Source organism: Crocodylus porosus, unplaced genomic scaffold, assembly GCF_001723895.1.
Source record: "Crocodylus porosus isolate Cpor-Errol unplaced genomic scaffold, CroPor_comp1, whole genome shotgun sequence".
Lineage (NCBI taxonomy): Eukaryota > Metazoa > Chordata > Crocodylia > Crocodylidae > Crocodylus > Crocodylus porosus.
In genome coordinates, this window is record NW_017728917.1 from 4,897,434 (window position 1) to 4,918,799 (window position 21,366).

A 21,366-nucleotide genomic window follows, 5' to 3' on the forward strand; every position below is an offset into this window, starting at 1 on the left:
GCTAAAACTTCCTTTCTGAAGGTTTGATGCATATTAGCTGACTATTAGTTTAATACCAAAAGGAATTTGAGGAGGCAAACATCTAAAAATATAATGCTGAGATGGTAGAATATTCTGCTGTGCTTTCACTTCTAATTTGTCTTTAGTCTGGTCACTGCCATGCTTTCAGGGATCCTTTGTCCTTAAAAAAAAAGAAAATGTAGATGACACTAAGTCTCATGTGTCTCATGGACAAAGCGGCTAACTGTGAGAAATAAAAATGAAGAAAGTATCTTCACTGAGAATTTAGGAGGTAATTTCTGGCCATTCCTATTCCTGTGTAAAAATATCTAGTAAAGAGACATTCATGAGCCAAAGCCCACTTGATCAACCCATCGGAGCTTGTGTACACCAATTTTCTGTACCAAGTAGCACTCAAGGGGGTGATGTGGCCAGCATCACCTCCAACTGTCTATGCCGGGGTGGGCAAAATGCGGCCCGCCAGGCCATTCTATCGAGCCCACGGGGACCCTAAAAAAATTTAGAAAATTAATATTAATCTGCCCTGGGCTGCCTGTCATGTGGCCCCCGATGGCTTGCCAAAACTCAATAAGCAGCCGTCCACCTGAAATAATTGCCCACCTCTGGTCTATGCCTACCCAGCTTGAATGATGACGCATCTATTTACAACTGGGTCAGCTAGAGGCGGACTTTGGCATGAGTTCAGAACAGATCAGCCTTCAGAGCTATGAAAAAGTCTCTTTACCGTTCTCCCACCTCACCTCAAAGGAAAATGTAGAGGTTTAAAATAATAAATATATTTGTTGCATCTTAAATCAGCATTCAGTACCAGAACAGAGTCCAGTAGCCTTCGTTATCTTAGCTGTAGGTATGGCCTGGCACCATTTACTTTCAAAAGTACCTATATTCTGTATAGTTGCTATGGTATTTCATTTTCATTTTTAAGAGACTAAACAGCTTCATATATGAAAACCTGCAGTGCTTCATAGAGGTCTGTTCTACTGCACGTTTTTATGTAGGCTGTAGAATCCAAGCTCTTGGCCTTTTGAAACTTGTATTTTTTCTTTATCAGAATCCAGCAGGCTAAAGTCCAAATCCTTCCTGAGCGAGTGCTGCCTTCCACAATGTCAGCAGTACAGCTGCAGTCTCTCAACAGATGCCACATATTTCCTTCTTCCAGACCTACAGTGTGGCAGGACCAACATATACATCAAAGGTGGCAGAAATATCAAAAGGTCAGAAGTTAATTGTGGTTTACCTTTTTTGTTGTTTTCTTTTCTTGATGGCATTTTGAAAATCAATATAAGTTCAAGCTATGCATCTTTAAAGAAAGATGCACAAGCTGGGACAGTATACATCAACCTCCTGCTGTTGCTGCAGATTAAATAGTTTATCAACTCGTAGCAATGGACAGATATACATTTTATATAATATTAGGTATTATATTTTAATTACAGCGCTTTAAGGGAAGTATAATGTCTGTCTTGCTAAGTTGGTTTGAAAAGGGGTAGAGGTGTGTCTGCACGGAGAAATTTTCCCGATAGAACTCTGCCATTATAATTATGATTTAGCTTTACTGACGAATCTCCTTGTGTGGATTTTTTTCTTTTTAGCAAAATCCACATGAAATCTGTTAATATTAGCGCTAGCACTTAAGCATACTGCCTAGCTAAGATAAGAAACTGGGGTCTTAAGGTATATTTACAGAATAATTCTGTTTGTCACAGTGGTAGAAATTGAAGAGAATGATGTGTGTTACTAATGTGTGTTATTTAAGGGGATTTTGTATTTAGTTCCTCTTAGTAGGGTTTACTTGAGAATCTTTTTTATACCTGCTGAGAACATCAGTTAGTTCCCTTTTTCTTTTATTTTTCACTCTCTTCCAGATTTGAGGTGAATGTAAGGTGTCTCGTTGCAAGGTACAGTAGAGCAGGGGCTTCAGTGGCATGTTGACAGCAGGCAGAACGTCTCCTGCACCAGAGACAGGTAGCTGGGAGATGTACCTGCACTGCCACCATTTCCCTCAGCTGTGGCACAGGTGCACATCTGCAAACTGTATCCGCTTTGCTGCCGCTTCTCCTCCCCACCCCTAGCCTCTGTTGCAGCGCGGGCACATCTGGAATGCGCCTGACCCCAGTGCAGCTTCTGACTAGCTGGAAGCTGCACCTGTGCTGCATCTGGGAGGGGAGGGGAGAAATGGTGGCAGCACCAATACAGGTTATAGATACCTGGTCCAGGCATAGCTCCCCACTGGCTGGAAGCTGTGCTCATGCTGCAGCCAGGACAGGTCACAGGGAGAAGTGGTAGCAGTGCGGGTATAGCTGCTTGGCGCCAGCATAGGTGCAGGCAAAGCTTCCTGCTGCTGACATGCCACTGAAATGACCCTGAAATGACCCAGCCCACATTGAACTGGAGTCAAGAAGGAGTAGTAGCATAGGCAAAGATGGAAGCTGCCCAGCCCCCACACGGTTCCGTACTGCCGGATTCGGCCATTTTGGAGAAACAGTGATTGGATTCGGTGTTTCGGATCACTGTCCCGATTCGAATCAGCCAAAACTCTTCTTGAATTTTGATGCTTTTTCGGAGATTCGACCATAGACTAAAATGTGGAATCACTAAAATATCTATAACTTTCTCATTTTTTGGCTGATTCAGATGAAAATTGCAGGGATGATAGCCTCTTCTGAGTGCGTGAAGCCTGCCAGGTTTCAAAGAGATAGGTGCAGGGGGTTTTGTGAAACTGCACCTCAAACTGTTTAAAGCAAAACTCATATCACTTGCCAGCAGCAGCAGCATGCTGTCATCCCGCATGCGGATCCGGGGGCCTGTGCCGCCCGGGAGGGCTGCAGGGCTGTGCTAGACTCCTCCTGGGGGAGTGCGGGCCCCTGGGTCTGTGCACATGATGACAGCAGGCTGCCCTGCCTCCCCCAGAGCACTAGGATTGGAAGGAACCTCAGGACTGATCACGGGCACTGGCTGGCTAGAGATGTCGATATCAGAGCGGTCCTTACCCCCCTTCTCTCTTCTAAGCCTGTTTCCCTGCAAGCCTGGTTCCGAAACTCCTAAATTTTCCAAAACGTTTCGGATGCTTTCATTTCATTTTGGAGCTTTTTCTTGGTCTCCCATTCGGATTCAGTGGTTTGGGCGCTGAAACTGGCTAAAAACAAAATGGCTGCTGAAGTTGGGCACAGGCAAAACTGTCGAGCTTTATGGGCTGGATCTGACCCATGGGCTGTATGTTGCTAACCCCTGCAGTAGAGAACTGCAAATTCTGTTATTTAGTGTAGGTTGTTTGAATTTTAGTGCTAATTTGAGAGCAGTAATATTGGCTTTGGCAAGGTGGGATGTAGATGTTTTAGTAAGGCCCTGTCTTACCCTGACGTACAATGCCCCTGCTTTATCTCAATTCATACTTTCTCACAGAGGAAGTCCTCTGTGCTTGGATCTTGCCCCTTCTCTGCTGAAAGAGGTAGGCACCTGTCTTTCTACTACCTTTGCTTCTCTTTTGGAAACCAGTAGGAGAGGTCTTATTTGCAGTGAAAAAACAAGTTGAGCAGACAGCAGTGGAATTAAGCAGATTGTAGTTTGAGAAGTAGCTCTCTTCACATTGCTCTTCACCAGCTACACATCCTGGGAACCTATCGCTTTTTTCCGAGGATCCACTAAATGATAGGGAGCCCTTCCAGCGACAGTTCATGAGCAAATAAATCTTTTTAAAAAGTAGTATAGCTTTTGGTTGACTGAAAAGTTTGCATTAAAATAATGGAACTTCATTAGGCTGGTGTTGGTGAGAAAGCTTCAGAAGACGAATGCTGCAGGAAGTTCCATTGCTGGGATACGACAGTCTTTGTGAGTAAATGAAAGGGCATATTGACACATGTTTTGACACTTCAGAAATATTGGCCATCTGCAGGTGTGCTGCTGTGTTGAGATTCATGGCAGATACAGTTATACTGTAGGTGTAGATACACACATAACAGCAGAGCTGCATTTTTGCCAGCATAATTTATTTTGGTCAGAGGCAGTAGTGTGGACACTAGAAATACTTTTGCTGGCATATTATAGCAGAGCCTTTGAAATGTTGACCTGGGATAGTTTCACATGTGGCTTAGGTGTGTAAGAGCTGAAAATTCACTTAGAGTTGCTGAGTTCATCTCAGTGAGATTAACAGGATATTGTAGGCAACTCATCAACGTCGATAAGAGGGGAAGTGTGAGCTTTTACATTGGGAACTGCTGCTGTTTGTCTAGGCGTAGTTTTCTTCAGGGTTTTAACAGAATACCTAAACGTTTGGAAAGGCGAAAGATGAGAGATGGGGCCAGATTTTTGCACCTGTACTGGTTAGTGATAAAATTCCTATAGCTGGTCATTAGGGCTGTGTGAAGCTTCAGTCGTTGATTTGATTTGGTGGCCGAATCTCCGAATCCGAATCGAATCAGGAAACCATTTCATCTCTCAGAACCCTTGAATTGGTTCGGAAAGATTCGACGATTCAACCACAGACAAATCTTTAAATGTTTTTTCTAAACACCTCGGAGTAGCAGGTGGCTCATGAACGCTGTGATGCTGGGGCACATGGAGCGTCCCACAGAAGCATGGGGGGCTCCTCTGTGCGCTCGGCAGCAGACATAGAAGCGGACCACAAGCATTTTTCAGTCCACTTCTGAGTGTGCTGGGAGGCCTCCCCACATACCCTGCCAGCTCAGTGACTGGTGCCTCCTGGGTCTGGGGGGGCACCCGGAGTTCCCCGCAGCTGATTGCGGAGCCAGGGGGGCCTCCCAGTGCGCTCCCTGGCAGACCCAAAAGTGGACTGGAAGTACTTGTGGTCCGCTCCTTGGTTCGGTGCTGAGCACACGGTGGAGGGTTCCCCATGCTCCTGTAGGACGCTTCATCCGCCCCAGCATCACAACATTCACGAGCTGCGCCTGGTACCTCAAGGTATGTAGAAAAAACATTTAAAGCTGTGTCTATGACCGGATTGCTGATTCTCCAAATCAGCACTGAATCTTCAGATTCAGATTCAGCCCAATGGAATTGGGGACAGTGATCCGAATCAATGAATCAAAGCACTGTCCTGGATTTGGGCTGAATCCAAATCAGATACGGCCCATTTCGCACACCCCTGCTGGTCGCATTATAATCTTCCATAACACACTTGCCTTGTCTCGTGGGCCCTGCAAGCCCTGGTTTAGGAACAATATAGTGTGAGCAAAGATTCACATATAGAGAAAGGGCAAGGGATCATTAGGTAGTATTCAAACCTTAGCTCTCCACTGAGTTGCCTCCAGAAGTGATTTTGGAGTGCCACATAGCTTCCAACCTGTGTTATTTTAATTTCCCAACATGTTCAAGAATTATTTAGGATTATTTGTATTTTTCATTTTTTCTTCAGTAAGCGTGGAATTATTAGTGAACAAAAATGTGTTGCGAGTCATGAAATACTGGGAAAAATGGGGGTATTTTTGTTCTCTAGGAAGTCAAAGGGCTGCAAAACTCTTAAGCAGTTTCCCCACTGAATTAAGATCGAGTACAAAAACTGTTCATAAAGGAGAATTTATCCAACAACCAGTGATATATGGTAATGCAGTAGTTATAACGAAATTTGTGGGAAGAACTGAGAGTACACAGGCTCACTCCGTATGTATACCTGTCATAGCTGGTATGAATTGGTATAGCTCCATTGATTTCAACTTGCTGCGGTATTTTGCTTTATCCCTGTCCTCTACATGGTTATTTGTTATAAGGTTCAGTCAAGGGAATCCTGTCTTCAGTAAATAATTATAATTTCTGCCTCTTCTGAGAAACGTTTCCCTTCTTCATTTCTAAACTTAGTTTTCCAGATGCTCTTAATATTTTTGCACCCTACTTAATTAAACTTAGCTACAATACTAAAATCCCTACGTTGCGTAATAGGTTTCTGTTAGATGGGGAATAGGACTGGTATTGGTATGCATTCTTGAAAATATTTAGTGAGAAAATATTTAGATAGGTACAGGAATCATTTCTAATTTTCAGCCAGTGTGTGAGCAATTGCACTCATGACTAGATAGTTTTGTTGTTGTTGGGTTTTTTTTAATTTAAAATAAATTATCCTTATTCCATAACTGGTTTATTCTGGGGAGAGCAGTCTCAGGATCACCTTGCTAGACTCTAGACATCTGGGTTCAGGTTTAGGCTTGAACATAAATATTTTTGTTTAGTTAATTAGTCTTTTGAGGACACTGGCAACCTAAAATCACACTTCTTTTCAACTATTTTTATCTGCGGTTTTTACAAGTAACACTTCCATTGCTAATTCTTTAAAACAAAACTATCTTCATTTGTATGGTGTTGATGTCAGTAGAGCTATGACAGATGACCGTAGCTGCTGGTGTATAGCTCATGATTTTCCATGGGGTTTTTTTTTTGAAGTTGTGCATTTAACAAGGCCTGATGATATAATGTTTAGTTTCATGCTGTACTCTGCGTAGTCAGTCAGTTTCCCAATTAGTGGAGGGCATCATTCATATAGCAGCTAGAGAGGAAAAACCATTTTAAAGTCTGAACAAGTGATTGCAGAAAATGACAGGAGACTAAGGAATAAGTGAACTATGTACATCTCCTTTTAATTTTGTACATGTGTTGAGATTTCTAGTTGAAGGTGCCTTGCTTATTGGTTTGTTTTGGGGGTTTTTGTCATTAAAAGAAATTTCAGCTATCTTCCTCACTTTCTTCATTTGCAAGTCTATAGACAATGTATTTACCAGGTGTTTTGCAACCTTTAGAAGAGTGCTGATAAATCCACGGTGTAGCTTGTTTTGACTAAAACAATTCACAACCTTTTTAAATAAACAGGTTCCTTCACAGATTATCTTCCTCTTTGTATTTGCTTGTACAGTTCAATGAGTAAAATCTTTTTGTTTAAAAATTAAACTGTTTTCTGTTCCAGAGGAAGTTTCACTGTGCTAGTTTGACATCTTGGCCTCCATGGCTCTATTCTTTATACGACGCTGTAAGTATAAACCAGGAATCCACAATCTGTTTTCTGCATTTGAGTAGTTCATTATTAGGAACTGAAAAAATATCTGATTTTTAGTTTCATTTTGGTGCTGACTTCAGACTTAACAAAACTTTTTAGGATGGACGACATAACCATTCTAAAGTAAACTTAGCAAAATGGTGAATATTTAGTGCAACAATATGAGAGAGAGAGAGAGTAATTTTTGTTTACTTCCAAATCAGTAGCTTGGATTTTGATTCAAGTTTTTTGAGTATCTGTAGGCTTCTTTAACATAAGCCTGTGAGCTGTCCTTTTCCCCTCCCAAGCCTCATACTATTAAGGGGCTGAGTTACAATGTTATGTTTTCTAGGCATAACAGTCAAACTGCTACTAACTAGTGCAGTATTTAAGGGTTCAGCCTAACGGTTTGTTTGTTTGTTTTTTAATAACAAATGAGTGCTAAGGCAGTTATACCCTTTTCTTCCAGAAGAGTTTGTTCAATTTTATATCGAGTCACTTGAACCTAAGTAGTATTTGGATGTTGAGAAGCACCTTAGCTATACCAAAGCGAGTTCTTACCACGCTCCTCCAGGTGTGAAATCTTGGCCCAATTGAAGTTAATGGAATTTGAACAAGGATAGAGAGTAAGTGAAATTTTCACTCCAGAATACTCACTAGCCTGGTGGCTAGGGCCAGGAAATGGGAAACAGGATCAAGGCTCTCTACTTGATTCAGGCCAGAGACTTGCACTCCCGTCTCCCATATTCCGGTAGGATGACCCGGCTGTTTGCTTTTCTGAGATTGGTTTCTGTTTCTTACATTGCAGCTGTTCTACCTTATATAAAGGGGTAGGGGGAGACTTAGATTCAAATACAGGGCCTGAAACAGGCAGGCGAGGGCACTGAAATTTAGTTTCCACCTCCCAGGTAAGTGCCCTAATCATTAGGATGGCAGCTATTTGTGGATGTTCCATTCATTGGCCAGCCATCTCTGCTACTCAGTTTAAAATAACGTAGGCATGTAGTTAAACTGCAGTTGTCGTAACTTTTTTAAGAGCTAGCGTCCATTTAGAGCAGATAACTTACTTCCAATTTTGCTTTTTTTTTTTTTTAAGAAAACAGACATTTCTGTGTATTTAAATTAGGCTTTTCTTCTAACAAAAGGAAACCCTGATGGAAAGAGTCAAGAGGCAATTACATGAGTGGGATGAAAATCTTAAAGATGAATCTCTTCCATCAAATCCAATAGGTACTGTAAAATGACAGCTATTTGCTTTTCAGTTGATTTTGTTAAATGTAGTGACAATATTTTTTCCTGTTTAATAGCCCAGGAATATTACTGAGAAGAAATTGTATATACTGAAAACATGTTTGCAGGTTAATACAAAATATTTCAGCGCTTACTTTCTTATAAATCACACTAAACGAATGCTCTGATGGCTGGAATCTCCAGATTTCAAATTCACTGTCAGGGTAAGATGAGACTCTGTGTGTATGCCACGCTGATACTTATCCTCTTTTCCTGTGGTCTACCACCGCTTTTATGGTTCAGGTCAAGTAGCTTGAGCCCATGTCACTTCCAGTTCCTGGATAAAAGCAACTGATTCCTGAATTTATTTTAATTTTTAAAATCAAAATCTCTTAATTGCATAATTAATGGGACTTATAACTGTTGTTGGATTGGGTTTGGGTACAAATTTGAAAAAGCAACCCACCAAAAAGAATGTATACAGAAAATACTTTACCTTTCTTGTGAGGTAGCACTTAGATGCATATTGTTATTATTAGAGTCAGCAGCAATTAATGTGCATTTTCTTATTAGAACTATGTTATCCACTTGCAGAAAGGGAAGTAATGCAGATATAATGATGACCAAATTAAACGCAGGCATTAGTTTTATTTATTTCTTAAAATGTAAGAGTGGTGGTGTTTTTCTTCCAGATTTTTCTTACAGAGTGGCTGCTTGCCTGCCAATTGATGATGCATTACGTATTCAACTGCTTAAAATAGGGAGTGCAATTCAGCGTCTACGGTGTGAATTAGATATTATGAATAAAGTAAGTATCTCCCTTACTTTTCAGACTCTCTTAAGTCTGTTGCTTTTTAACAACAGTAGTTTGTGTAATCTAAAAGAACATTTTGGTAAGTTGTATTATAAGAGTCTGGTTTGAGGAATGTCTCTCTTACCTTTAAGGAGCTTCCTCAGAAAGAAAATATGTTCAGTCGAAGCTGGCTGGTATGCTAGGTTCAGCAAAGAGGTAACGGTTTAATATTTTTAACCCATATTCAACTTTGATATGTGACAGTTGTGCATTGAAAATTATCTTCCAACACTTTCTTCTACTCTTCTAACCAAGAGGTGGTGCTACAAGCCTAATACAGCTGCTACAGTTCCTTCCAGAGTCATATCATAGAATCATATCATAGAAATTAAGGGCTGGAAGGGAGCTAGAAAAATCATTTGAGTTGAACCCCCCTGCTCTGGGCAAAAATACTGGATCAGAATGCACAGTATAATACTAGGTAATTAAGTATCACAGTGTAATAAATTGGATAGATTTATTTGCTTTTTAATGTTTGGTATATCCCTGTAGTAATGGCAAAGCTAAATAAACATTGGATTTTTACCTTAAAATGTTGTTTGAAAATAGGAGTATTATCAGATGATTGAAAATTTGCCTTCTCATCCTTGTTACCTATGTTTTCTGGACCTGAAATTTAACCTAGATCATGTAACACTGGAGTGGCTATAGGTAAGTGGCCCAATGGCAAAGTAGCTAATGCTTTAAAAATGTGGCATACAGTAATTGGAAGAGTGCTGTCCTTTCCACATACACAGACCCTGGTATGTTTTATTTTAACATTACAGACTAATTTTTTTAGTACGGTGTGCGTAAATCAAATTGGATTATGAGTATGCAATATAGTTCTGAAGCTCAGTATAAAACAGCCTTCTAATTATGCAAACTACATTATTTTTCTCATGTAATTTAGCATTTGAAGGAGCTATTACTTTGCCATTTGACCACTTCACTTTTGTAGTTTCTGAGCCCAGCAATCTCTTTTCAGTTTTTAATTCTGTTAAAGAAATGTAGATGGGGTAACAAAAGGCAGATTTAAAATGAAGTCCAAATGCTGTTCTTTTCTAGACTCGGTACTATTTCAGTGTCAAAAGAGCTTAAGCCATATATTTAATCAGACTTAACATTATATAGAAATGTACAGTATTACTTATGATATGGCCCTTGAAACTAATACTTCTGACCAAGATAGCAGCCTTATCCTGAGTAGTTGGAAAGTGTTGCCACACATAGTATACAGCATTTCTAATACTAGATTTGACAGTTCCAAAGAAAAGACATACCTATAGTTAAAGCCATTAATTAAGTAGTTTGCGACTGTTATGGACCGCTTGTTCAAGAGATTGCTAATGGCATTTGGAGTGTTTCCCCATTTGATTACTGAGTGGAGGCCAGCATGAATAGTAGTCAGTCCAGTTCCTAACGAATAGAGCCTGGTTTAAATCTCAATTTTGCATTTTTCATGAAAAATACAATTTGCAATGAAATACCACGACATGGCTGCTTGCCGGAGAGTTTCCCGGCAAGCGGCCATATCGTGATATTTTTGCAAAACACGATGGCTTCATAGCCCTGGGGGTGCCTGTGCAGCACTCAGTCCCAGTCCCAGCCCCAGCCAGCAAGGCCGTGCATCACCAGGCAGGCAGCAGGAGGGAAGTGCTCGGTGCTGCCCCAGCAGGGCTCCCGTGTGGGTAGCAGGGGCAGCGGCCACTCCAAGGCTCCCCCCATTCCAATCATAGTGGGAGGGGGAGCCACAATCTGGGCATGAAAATGGCGGCCCCCTCTATAATTGGGCTACAATACTAGTGAGTTGGGCCCATGATTTTTAACCAGGCCCTACTAATGAGTAAGCGTTCCTTGCTCATTAGTCATAAGAGTGGTTGTAGAAACCAAGCTATTTTTTTTTTTCAACCAGTAGAGAAGCTTACTCGATCAAAGTCGTAGTTTATTTGTTGGAGGCAGAGCAGGGGAAGCTTGTATTATTACTGCCTATGATATTCCTGATCTGTGGCCAAAAGAAGATAAAGCTGTCAGTCTTGTGCTTTCCACGTGCACTAACTTCTCATGAAAGACCTAAAAGATATGCATAGAGTAAAGGAGAATTCGGGACCTTCTATTTTCCAGCGAGGCTTCTGTCATCACATAACAGTGTGATCATCTCCTTCCTGGTTCTGGAATTGTTAAAATGCTCTCATTTACTGATCAGGCAGTTTCCCAGATTTGTTCATCTGCAAGATAGTACAGTATGGTTTGCCCCCAAAACATACTAGGAAACTTGAGTTGCTCTCATACAATATAAACGCTGACTGTTTTTCCTTCCCTAGAGTTGTAGATGTGTTAAGAGATGTCTGTGCTGGCCCAGGGTGGGAAACTATTATATGAATCTTTTTAACTATTGCTGTATTATTTGCAGTGATGAGACTGCCAAGTGGATAACTCTTTCTCCAAATAGCATTTAATTTGGTAACGTACAGTCTGTTAAAACAGGCATTTAATTTGTTGAAGAGGGCTCTGATTTTTTTGAACATGCAATTTGCTTTGCTCTACGAAGATGTATTTAACAGCTTTTGAGCCTGATTTTTACAGTGATGTAACTGAGATTAGGATCCGGTCCATTGCTTTTTTGGCATTTGATGCAAATGAAATGTTTTGCACTTGTTATGGAGTTTACAGGTATAACCTGGATGATTTATTTTATTATAAGCAATTAACCATAATTTACTATTTATATAAAAATGCATCATGTGTATGCTTTTTCCTTGTACACACAGAGTATAAATCATACTGGCATAGACTGAGGCATCAGAAAGAGGTAGATAAGAAGGGAAGACAAAGTAAAATTAAGGAAATGTGTAGGTGAGGTCTGGGGGAGGATGTTTCTGCAGCTTGACAGTATAATAATTTTAAACCAAGTTTGGCTGACTGATAGAGCTACAGAAGATGCCACAGGGGTAGAGGTGGGAAAGATAGGTAAAGAAAAAGTGCATTTGAAAAAGGATTTGAAGGGAGGTAAGGGCAGTTAGCCCGCTATTGATTAATAGCCCGCTCTTCTTTTTTAGTGTTTTTTGTATGTGCATCTTGAAGAACTCTATAGCACAGGGGTGAGCGATTTTTTTTCGGGTGGAGTGCATTTACTGAGTTTTGGCAAGGCATCGAGGCCCGCGTGATAGGTAGCCAAGGGCAGACAAATATTAATTTTCTAAATTTTTTAGGGGCCCCAGGGGTCGGATAGAATGGCCTGGTGGGCCGCATTTTGCCCACCCCTGCTGTAGCAGGACGCTTGAGATCTAAAATGCCTCACAAAAAATACCAGCAAAGGCAAGAGGCGGAGACGAAACCAGCAAGAAGTTGAAATGAGCAGGATAGAGAAAATAAGATAAAGTGAGGCTAGAAGCAGATGCATTTGGGTAGCGCGTATAAATGAAGATAGGGAGTCGGAATTTATTTTGGATCAGAAGTCCAACCTGGGGTGTAATTAAATTGTTAAAAAGTGTTCAGCCAGAGACTTTTCCAAAGGAAAATTCTTGAAGTAACAGTTTATTCCAGACATTTTTTAAAACCGTTTCACTGACAACATTTTAAAAGTTTATATTTTGCATCCTAGGAATAAACATCTGTATAAAGTTTATAATAAATTCATTTAAATGTTTATTTTCTAGGTGATATTTGAGAGAAATTGTTTTTGCAGGGTTTACTACCTAGAAATTATAGGTGACAGTCTGTCAAAAATGTTTAGAGGGGGGAAAAAAATCGATATATTTTAATTTACAACATGCTTTTGAGCAAATGAAAATTACTTGTATATCCAGAGTTTCAGGTTATGGATTTTCTTAGACTTTCATAGCCAAAAACCTTTTTCTTTTTTTATTACGAAAAAGTTGTGATTCCTCCAGTGCTGTTGAATATCTGAAAATGACTGAAGTTTTCTTGTTTGTTTTTCCTTTTAAGTGTACGTCTCTTTGTTGTAAGCAGTGTCAAGACACAGAAATAACAACCAAAAATGAAATATTCAGGTGAGTTGTTAACCTCCACTCTGAAAGGCACTCAGTCGTTAGGTTATATCCGTGTTTCAGCGAAGGAAAATTGGATATGTATTCTTACTGTTGCTTTCCCCCAAACTCCCATGGTCATGTTTTTTTTCTTTTGAAGACATTTTGAGATGATCAGTAAATGTACACAAAAAGCAGATAACATAAAGTTTTGTTTTTGAACAGAATTCAGCAAACCCAGATGTCAGCCAGTCCACATAATGAACTTTTAAAATTACAATTATGGTGCAGTTTAAAAACTTACAGGAAGGTTATCTTCTGTGACAATTTGGGGAATAAGAATTTTTATGCATCTCCTGTAATATCTTGAGTCTCATGAACTTGATGTGGAAGAAATAGGAAAAAATTCCCGTTGCAGGTCTGCAAAATACTTCATTTCTGCATTTTAATGAGCAGTGACTTGGAGCTACTGAATACAGTTTGTGTATTCTGATATAAGAAATTCTTATCAGAAGAATCTAAAATGTTGTACTATGCAATGCATTCCTTTTATATTCATGAGCTGCCAATGTCCTCAGTAGTTAACCATGTCGGTGTAGTACTTTTTCAAAAATATTTCCATTTCTGCGTGGTCTTGTCTCCAGCTTCATCTTGGATAACTATATCTGTCTATCGTGTACAGTAATGTGAAGTTTTAAACGATTTCTCCATTTAACAAAGTAAGATTCTCCATGGTTGTTCTTTATCAGTAAGATAAGAAGCTGCTGTGGTAATTGAAACCCATTTCTTATCTGCCAATTAAATGATGGATCCCAGAACCCTTAGGTTCTGCTGGGTTGATACTTGTTAATTCCCAGTTTAAAGACTTGAAACTAATATAAGTGTTAGACATATTTTCACTCATTGCTCATATTTAAAGGCAAAATAAAGAGAATGCTATTTATTTGAAGTGGAAGGTGATATTTGGTGGTAGTTGGTAAAAGTACATGATAAATTATTTTGTATTTAGTTTTTGTTAACAAGCTACATGTCTCTGAGGTGAGGTATTTTCCATGCTAATCTTCTGTCAGCCCTGCAGTTAATAACTTGTCATCTTGAACAAATACGGGCACTGATTCAAGGCTCACTAAAGCACAAGTTTATTTTACTAAAGTTGTAATACTTTTTTTTAATTCTTGTTCAGGCAAACACGTGCATTTGCTTAGGAGCCCATATCAAACAGGTAGTCAAAATTGGACTTGCTCCCAGTAGCCCTGACAAAAGTTTTTAGGGTTGGAATGAAACTTAGCCAAAAGTTGGTAACTATTAATGATAATAATCTCTTAAATTAATAAAGGTCTGTTTTCATTGTGTTTTTAAGACTTTTAACTCAATAAATCTTTTCTGCAAGCAGATTGGGTAGTTTTGTTATGCAGTTTGTATTGCATTTGGAAACTGAAGAATTTCATTTTTTTCCCTCTAGTTTGATTCTAATTAGCAGAGCTGGGGGTGGGCAGAGGAGCTAAAGACATGCTGATCTGTATATGTCTGATATGTAGACCAGGGGTTGAGTCGGAGGGTCCATGGAAGAAGAGAATGGAAGTCTTACCTACCCTGGCAGCAGTAGCATCAACTCCAGTGGCAGTAGCCCCGTGGCCGTGATCCATGGGAGCTGATCCTGGTGCCCATTCCCTCTTCCCACAGCCCCCTCTCCCCCCATATATATGTATTGGGTTCAGGGCTGTCCTGACTCCAGCAAAGCAGCAAAGACTCCAACAGGGGAGCATCATTCAGTTTTGCCCATTTGCCCCCCACCCCCAAAACGTACAGTTTGATGAAGCTGTCCAGTTCCTATAGCTAGGTGGGCTAGCACAGGGGTGCCCCTACCCTAGCATAGGCTCCCTGTTGGGGTGATTCTAGGGACCTCTGGTAGTCAGCTCCTGGGGCTGCTGCCCCACTTACCCTGCCCTAATTATGCTACTGCTAATTAGAGTTGTTTTTATTTCCAAAACACAAACTCTGATTTTTGTATTGTGATCTGTCTTGGAAGCTATGAAAGTACACTACTGACTCTCTTATCTGTTGCAGTTTGTCTCTATGTGGGCCTATGGCTGCATATGTAAATCCTCATGGATATATCCACGAAACACTTACAGTGTATAAAGCCTGCAACCTGAATCTGAATGGCCGACCTTCTACAGAGCACAGCTGGTTTCCTGGGTAATACAGCATTTCATTCTATTAATAATATACTCTGGTATTATGAAATATACTTCAGAAGTCTCTCTAGCAAATAGGAGCAATTCATAATTCTGTTTTAAATTTATCCCTGCCTATGGATACTGTGACTTTTTTTTTTTTAAATTCCTATTTAGTCATTTAATTACTGGAAGGTGAAGTACAGACAGTCAAAAAGCCCAAGGCTGAATCAGTTCGGTCTTCACAGATTTAGTCTAAGCTGCCTATATTGAACTGATAAGCAAGTGAACAGACATTCATTCTGATTCCAGAAATGCAACCACATGTCTGCAGTGGCCCAGGCCAGAACCTGGGGGTCGAGAACACACCTTCCTGCTCAGCTGGAGCAGGCAGCTTGGGTCAAGGCTAGCTTGCCCACCCTGCGAGGGAGGTGCAAAGCATCCTGGGATGCGGGGGGGGACTGAGAGTTAACTTGAATTTGGAGGGCATCTGGGACAGAAGTTCAGTAAAGCAATTTAACCTAAATCAGTTAAGTCTGCTACTACATCCATCTAGGTTTACTTTAAACTGGTTTCAACCATTTTGAAAGCAGTTTATGTGCACTGAACTTTTGTTGTGTTATAGTTCTGAGCTGGTTTGCAGTCACTTACCAGTTTGTGTGACTTCTGCCCCTAGTCTTAATGAACAGGAAGGTAAATGAAACATTCCTTTTAAATCTCAAAGTTTCAAAAGATCCGTGATTTTTCTCTTGAGCTATTTAAACCACTCATCCGTTTTATCTCTTTTTAAAAACTGTTTTTTGAAGAATTATTTTATTTACCCAAATAATATCTACTGAATGCTTTCTGTAATTCATGCTAAGGATCTGTTATTGGTAGTATTGTCTGGAAACTCCAGTCACTTACTTATCAAGGTTTCAAAAAAAATGTTTACCAGAATCAGTTTGGTTGGTAGACACATTTTCCTGTCTTTCTTCTCTCCTCCATTTACCTTTTGATATTCTGTCTATTTAGCCTGACCCAAAACACCAAGTATAATTTTGGGTGTACTTAGCCTCAGAGCTGTGTCGTGTTATTCATCTGGTCTGAAAAATTGCAAAGGGAAAAAAAATCTGATCCAGGAAGGGAGGAGAGGGGAGTAAAGCAGAGCAGCCACCACTGTTACTGCCCCTCTGCTCTGTAACCAGGAACTACTTAGTGGGCAGCACTGGGCTCAGGAAGGCTTCAGCCTTGCCACCCTGCCAGCTGGGCTAGCAGGGATGGGGATTGCCAAGTCAGCAGGACCAGGGAGGTTGTCCCCAAGCTCAATTCCTAGCCCAGCCAGTTTTCCCTTTCCACCCCTGCAGTGATTTAAAAGCTAGCAGGCGTGGAAGCAGACTTGTAGAGGAACTGGTCTGCATAACGTACAGGGGCTTTGTCTAATTGCTCAACTCTCCTCCTGTAGACTGGTACTGGAAAGCACAAGGGGCAGATGCAGGCCTAGCACCTGCACTGCTTCCTCTCCTATCATCAGCAAAGCTAACCGCATCATCGGCAAAGCTAACCGCACTTTATCGTGCATCAGCAGATGCATAGATGCAAGGAGGTGATACTTCCCCTCTATGCGGCATTGGTCAGACCGCAGTTGGAGCGCTGCATCCAGTTTTAGGCGCCGTACTTCAAGAAGGATTTTGATAGACTCGAGAGGGTCCAGAGGAAGACTGCTCATATGGTTAGGCAAGCCCTATGAGGAGAGACTGAGGGACCTGGACTTCTTCAGCCTCCGTGAGAGGAGGCTGAGAGGAGATCTTGTAGCTGCCTACAAATTCAGTAGCAGCAAGGGATCAGAGATGCTCTGTTCACCAGAGCATCTCTTGGGGTAACAAGGAACAACGGTTACAAACTGACAGAGAGCAGATTTAGGTTAGACATCAGGAAATACTCCTTCATGTTGAGTGTGGCCAAAATCTGGAATGGGCTTCCAGGGGAGGTGGTGCTCTCCCCTATCTTGGAGGTCTTCAAGAGAAGGCTGGATGGGCATCTGGCTGGGGTCATCTGACCCAACACTCTTTCCTGCCTAGACAGGGGGTTGGACTTGATGATCTGTTGAGGTCCCTTCTGACCCTAGCATCTATGAATATATGAAAAACATTTTTTAGGTGTGAAAATTACTCAAATTTCTGGAATGCCTGTTCGTGGCCAGGGTGAGCTAAGCACCAGATGGTGTTTACCAAAAAAACTTTAAAAAAATGTTTACACAAGCTGGCTTCTATAACAGGTAAATGGATCTTTATTTCCTAAGAGTTTCTCTGTCAAAATACTTCCACCATAAACCTCTGACAACGTAATGATTTCCATGGTGAGCAGCTTTGTTTGGATAACACAAATAAAGCATTTCAAGTTAAGTGGGGAATCATGTAGCATAAATGGCTAAATTCTAGAGAGAAAAGTTATAATGTTTCTTTTCCGCTAATCCTTCATGATAAGCATGTGGAGGAATGTACAGCTGTTCTTATGTAGAATGCTTTACAAATCCTCGAACTGGATTAATAACTGCTTTAGTAATTGAAAAATAGAAATATCCCGTTCTTTATTCAAAGGTTGATTTACATTTACAGTGAAATAAGTCTGCTGTTCCAGACGGTAAAATTATTTTCAAAATATAAAAGATGTTCATTTCTGCCTAAACTATATAAAAAATCACCTCCTAAGTGAGCACGATGTCATGCTGGGATAATGGTCTAATTTTGAGGCTATTTGAATTCCACGCATTTTAAGAAGCGTGGCTGCGTCTGCAGGTGGAACAAACCGTGCTGCTCCCACTCAGAGGAGGTAGCGTATTGAACCATGCAGGTGCAGGAATGGCCTGTGGGACACAGCCAAATAAGGGAAAGACAGAGAAGATTTAAAGTGGTCAAGTTGTTCGTGAATTGACAGTGCAACTGGATGTTAAAATTGCAGTTTGCAGGGCTCCTCCACAGCAAATTCAGGTAAAGGAAGTAGTTTCAGCTTATACCCAGCTTAAGGCAATCATTTGCAATTCCTAAAGGAGTTCATACTTTAAAACTTGATGCCTGTTAGTACAGCTAATAAGATGTATTGAATTTCTACACCTTATTTCTGATGTTAATCCTAGATTCAGCACCTGTATAGAGCGAGTCCTAAATCATAGACTGTACAACTAAGGTGTACTTTTGATCCCTTTGCCCTTGTTTTCTCTCTTTGAAGTACCTCCTTGTGACCATCACATGTCTTCAGCTTATTAAATTGACTTCTTTTGAAGCATCACGTGTTAGTCCTCTGTTGACCCATACAGATTAAAGACACTGTTGCTAAAGCCTTTTAAAAATGATATTTAATACTTTACTTTCTGTGGAGACAATAGCTTTTGGGACTGAAATTTTCAGGCCACTACAGAATTTTTAGTCTCCTAGTCTCACTGAAACACTGGGCATTGGGCACCTGACTCCCTTAGGCTTGAATTTTCAAAAAGACTAATGCCAGTATTTGCTTCTTAGCACATTGCTTAATCATGTTCCAGTTTCACTGAAATGTTTTGTTTTTTTTTCCTTGAATGATTATGTGACTCCTGTCAAAACTTTCTTTTGGTAGGTTTGCGTGGACAATAGCCCAGTGCAGAATCTGCGGCAGTCACATGGGGTGGAAGTTCACAGCTACAAAAAAGGATATGTCGCCTCAGAAGTTTTGGGGTTTAACCCGGTCTGCTCTCCTGCCTAGGATTCCAGAAATGGAGGATGAATTAGGCCAAGACAGATCTCCATTACTTTGCCTGTAATCTTGTAACCTGCTTTTTGGAATGAACAGGCAGCAGTCAGTGTCTCTTAACTGAATCTGCTCAGTGCTGCTTCCAATGCTTACTTAAACTAAAAAAAAATTAAAAAAAGAAAGACGCAGAACAGGAGGCACCATTACATTTGGTGGTGTCTTGAGAAGTTACTATGGTGTCCAGATACGTTGGGAACTGATGGTTGACGTTTAAAATTTGACAACTGGGGAGAGAGAAGCGTAGTGTAAGAGACCAGAAGGTACATGTGGTTCTGGGAAGGCCAGCCAGGCACTGAAAGATGTGACTCTGAATCTTGCTTACTGTATTGTATAATTGAAGATGTTCATTGCTATTGAGTTAAAGTAAAAGATTTGGAAGAAATAATAAAGATGCCATTAAGCACTATATGATTTATGTATGATGGTAAACAGCAGCAGTGTTCTTCACTGTGGGATATTTTCCAGTAATACACCTTCCTTAAGTACCTTTTGGTGAAAATCCATGTTTTGAATCCACACGAAATACCCTCAAGTTTACCTTTTGTGCTGCATTCAAAGCCTTTGCCAAACAAGCATCAAAGAGTACAAGATCTCAACCTTCATACCGATTGGTGTTGTGTTGGTAACATCCTCCTATTAGCAGTGCTGCAAATGGCAGAAGTCATGTGCTTACTGATACCTGCTGCTAAAGCAACTACTGTATAAATTCCTTTTTTTTTAAAAGCAATCCTATATCAATTGTTTAGTCCTTCTCAGTTATTTGAAATAGCATGTTTGACATGTTCATTAGCAATCATTTGCATTTTAAATTATTAATTTAAAACGTACCGGTTGATCCAGTACATAAAATACATTGTCACTTCCTTTTCATAATACATTAATGAACTTCAGACAATACTATTAAATATGTTAACGTTCACAGTTTCCCTAGGAAGCTAATTTACCTAGGATACCTGCCTAAGTTTTTATTTGAAATATGTAATATTGATGAATGTTCACAAAGCTGTATTTTGGCGGGGGGGGGTGCACTTTGGGTTCAGTGTTTTTTCTCCTCTTTTTTTTTTTTAACCTAGTCATATCATAAGTCCAGTTTTATTGTGTATTACCATTCTCTCCTGAGGGGAGGGGTAAACTTTCTAAATGAAGCAGAAATCCAAGGCAGGTTGTTGTTTTTTTGTTTTTTTTTTTAATTTTATGAGATACCGTCTGTGCTACAGAAGTGGGAGCCAAAAAGAGGCAGCTTTTGCTGTGTTTCAGAATGCACTTTGGTAGAATCTGAAGATGACAGATTTCTCCTTTTTTAAAAAATCTTTCGAGGATGTTTCACTTACTCTTTATTCGTTCAAAGTGAATCATAGATAACTTATATATGTGCTTACTTGTGTTGTTAAAGTAAATGATACTGAAATGCTCCAGATTGTATTTATACACTATGAATTGCTTCATTTCCTTGCACCATGTTTACCTAGTAGCACTGACAGGTTTCTCCCACAAAGAAATAAGGACAAACATCTTCAACTAGATAACTGTAGTGATAATGCAGTGGTGTCTATACTCCAGCTAAAGAAGGTTTTCACATGATATTAGGAGACTTTTATGCTAGATAGCTAGAAACAGTGTAACTCAGGTTTAGTTCCTTGAAGTCTCCTAGCTCTCTGCTTTTATCATGATTTTTATTATCCCCTACACATCAGTAATATCAAATTGAGTTTTTCGTGGCAGTTCTCTTGCCAGTGACCTGTGAAAAGCAATATTAGTGTAAGCATCATTCTGAACAAAGAGAGAGTGAAAGATGGTTCATTTTCTTAAAGAAAGCATTCACAGTTTTGCTTGTTTTTAGAATAAGTTTTCAAAAAATGGAAATGATGATAGGCAGTAGTGTGAAAGAGCGAGTAGGTGTGAATTATCTGCCCTATGCTTATTGGAATCACATCTGGGTTTTTTCCTCTAGCTTAGTAAAAAGTTGTGGTTTGATTTCTGCCCGCCCCCCCCACCTTCCCACCCACCACAGGGGTGCCCATTGCCCTTAATGGGATTGGTGGATCTTAGCACTTTTGAGAAATCATGCTTTTCACTTTTAAGCATTTGCTGAAGTGTGATGAGTGGTATTTTCAAAATGAGCATTGTCTTCAGCGAATACCAAATGTCACAGGTGTTGGCCTCAAGTAAAACATCAAACTAATATTATTTGATCACATTTGAACATGAAATAGGCATATTTTGGTCTGTTTAATGTGTGTGTGTGTGTGTATGTATGTATGTATGTATGTATGTATGTATGTATGTATATATATTCAAATATAAAGCTAATACAATCAAGTGAGACCAGTCAAAAGTTATTTTAGCACCAGCTTAATTTTACTGTTGATTAATGGT

The 21,366-nt window shown here is 40.1% G+C and overlaps 1 protein-coding gene across 1 annotated transcript in view; it reads left to right on the top strand.

Moving 5' to 3' along the window:
- Positions 1-21,230, top strand: part of CRBN (cereblon) — a 32,805-nt gene extending 11,575 nt beyond the window's left edge. Inside the window, exons 4-10 of the mRNA XM_019536608.1 lie at positions 1,073-1,235; positions 6,929-6,991; positions 8,143-8,227; positions 8,920-9,035; positions 13,008-13,072; positions 15,116-15,247; positions 18,817-21,230. Coding sequence (XP_019392153.1) covers positions 1,073-1,235; positions 6,929-6,991; positions 8,143-8,227; positions 8,920-9,035; positions 13,008-13,072; positions 15,116-15,247; positions 18,817-19,000 — 808 coding nt within the window. The 3' untranslated portion in view covers positions 19,001-21,230. The remainder of the gene's footprint in view (positions 1-1,072; positions 1,236-6,928; positions 6,992-8,142; positions 8,228-8,919; positions 9,036-13,007; positions 13,073-15,115; positions 15,248-18,816) is intronic.
- The last annotated feature ends 136 nt before the right edge of the window (positions 21,231-21,366 follow it).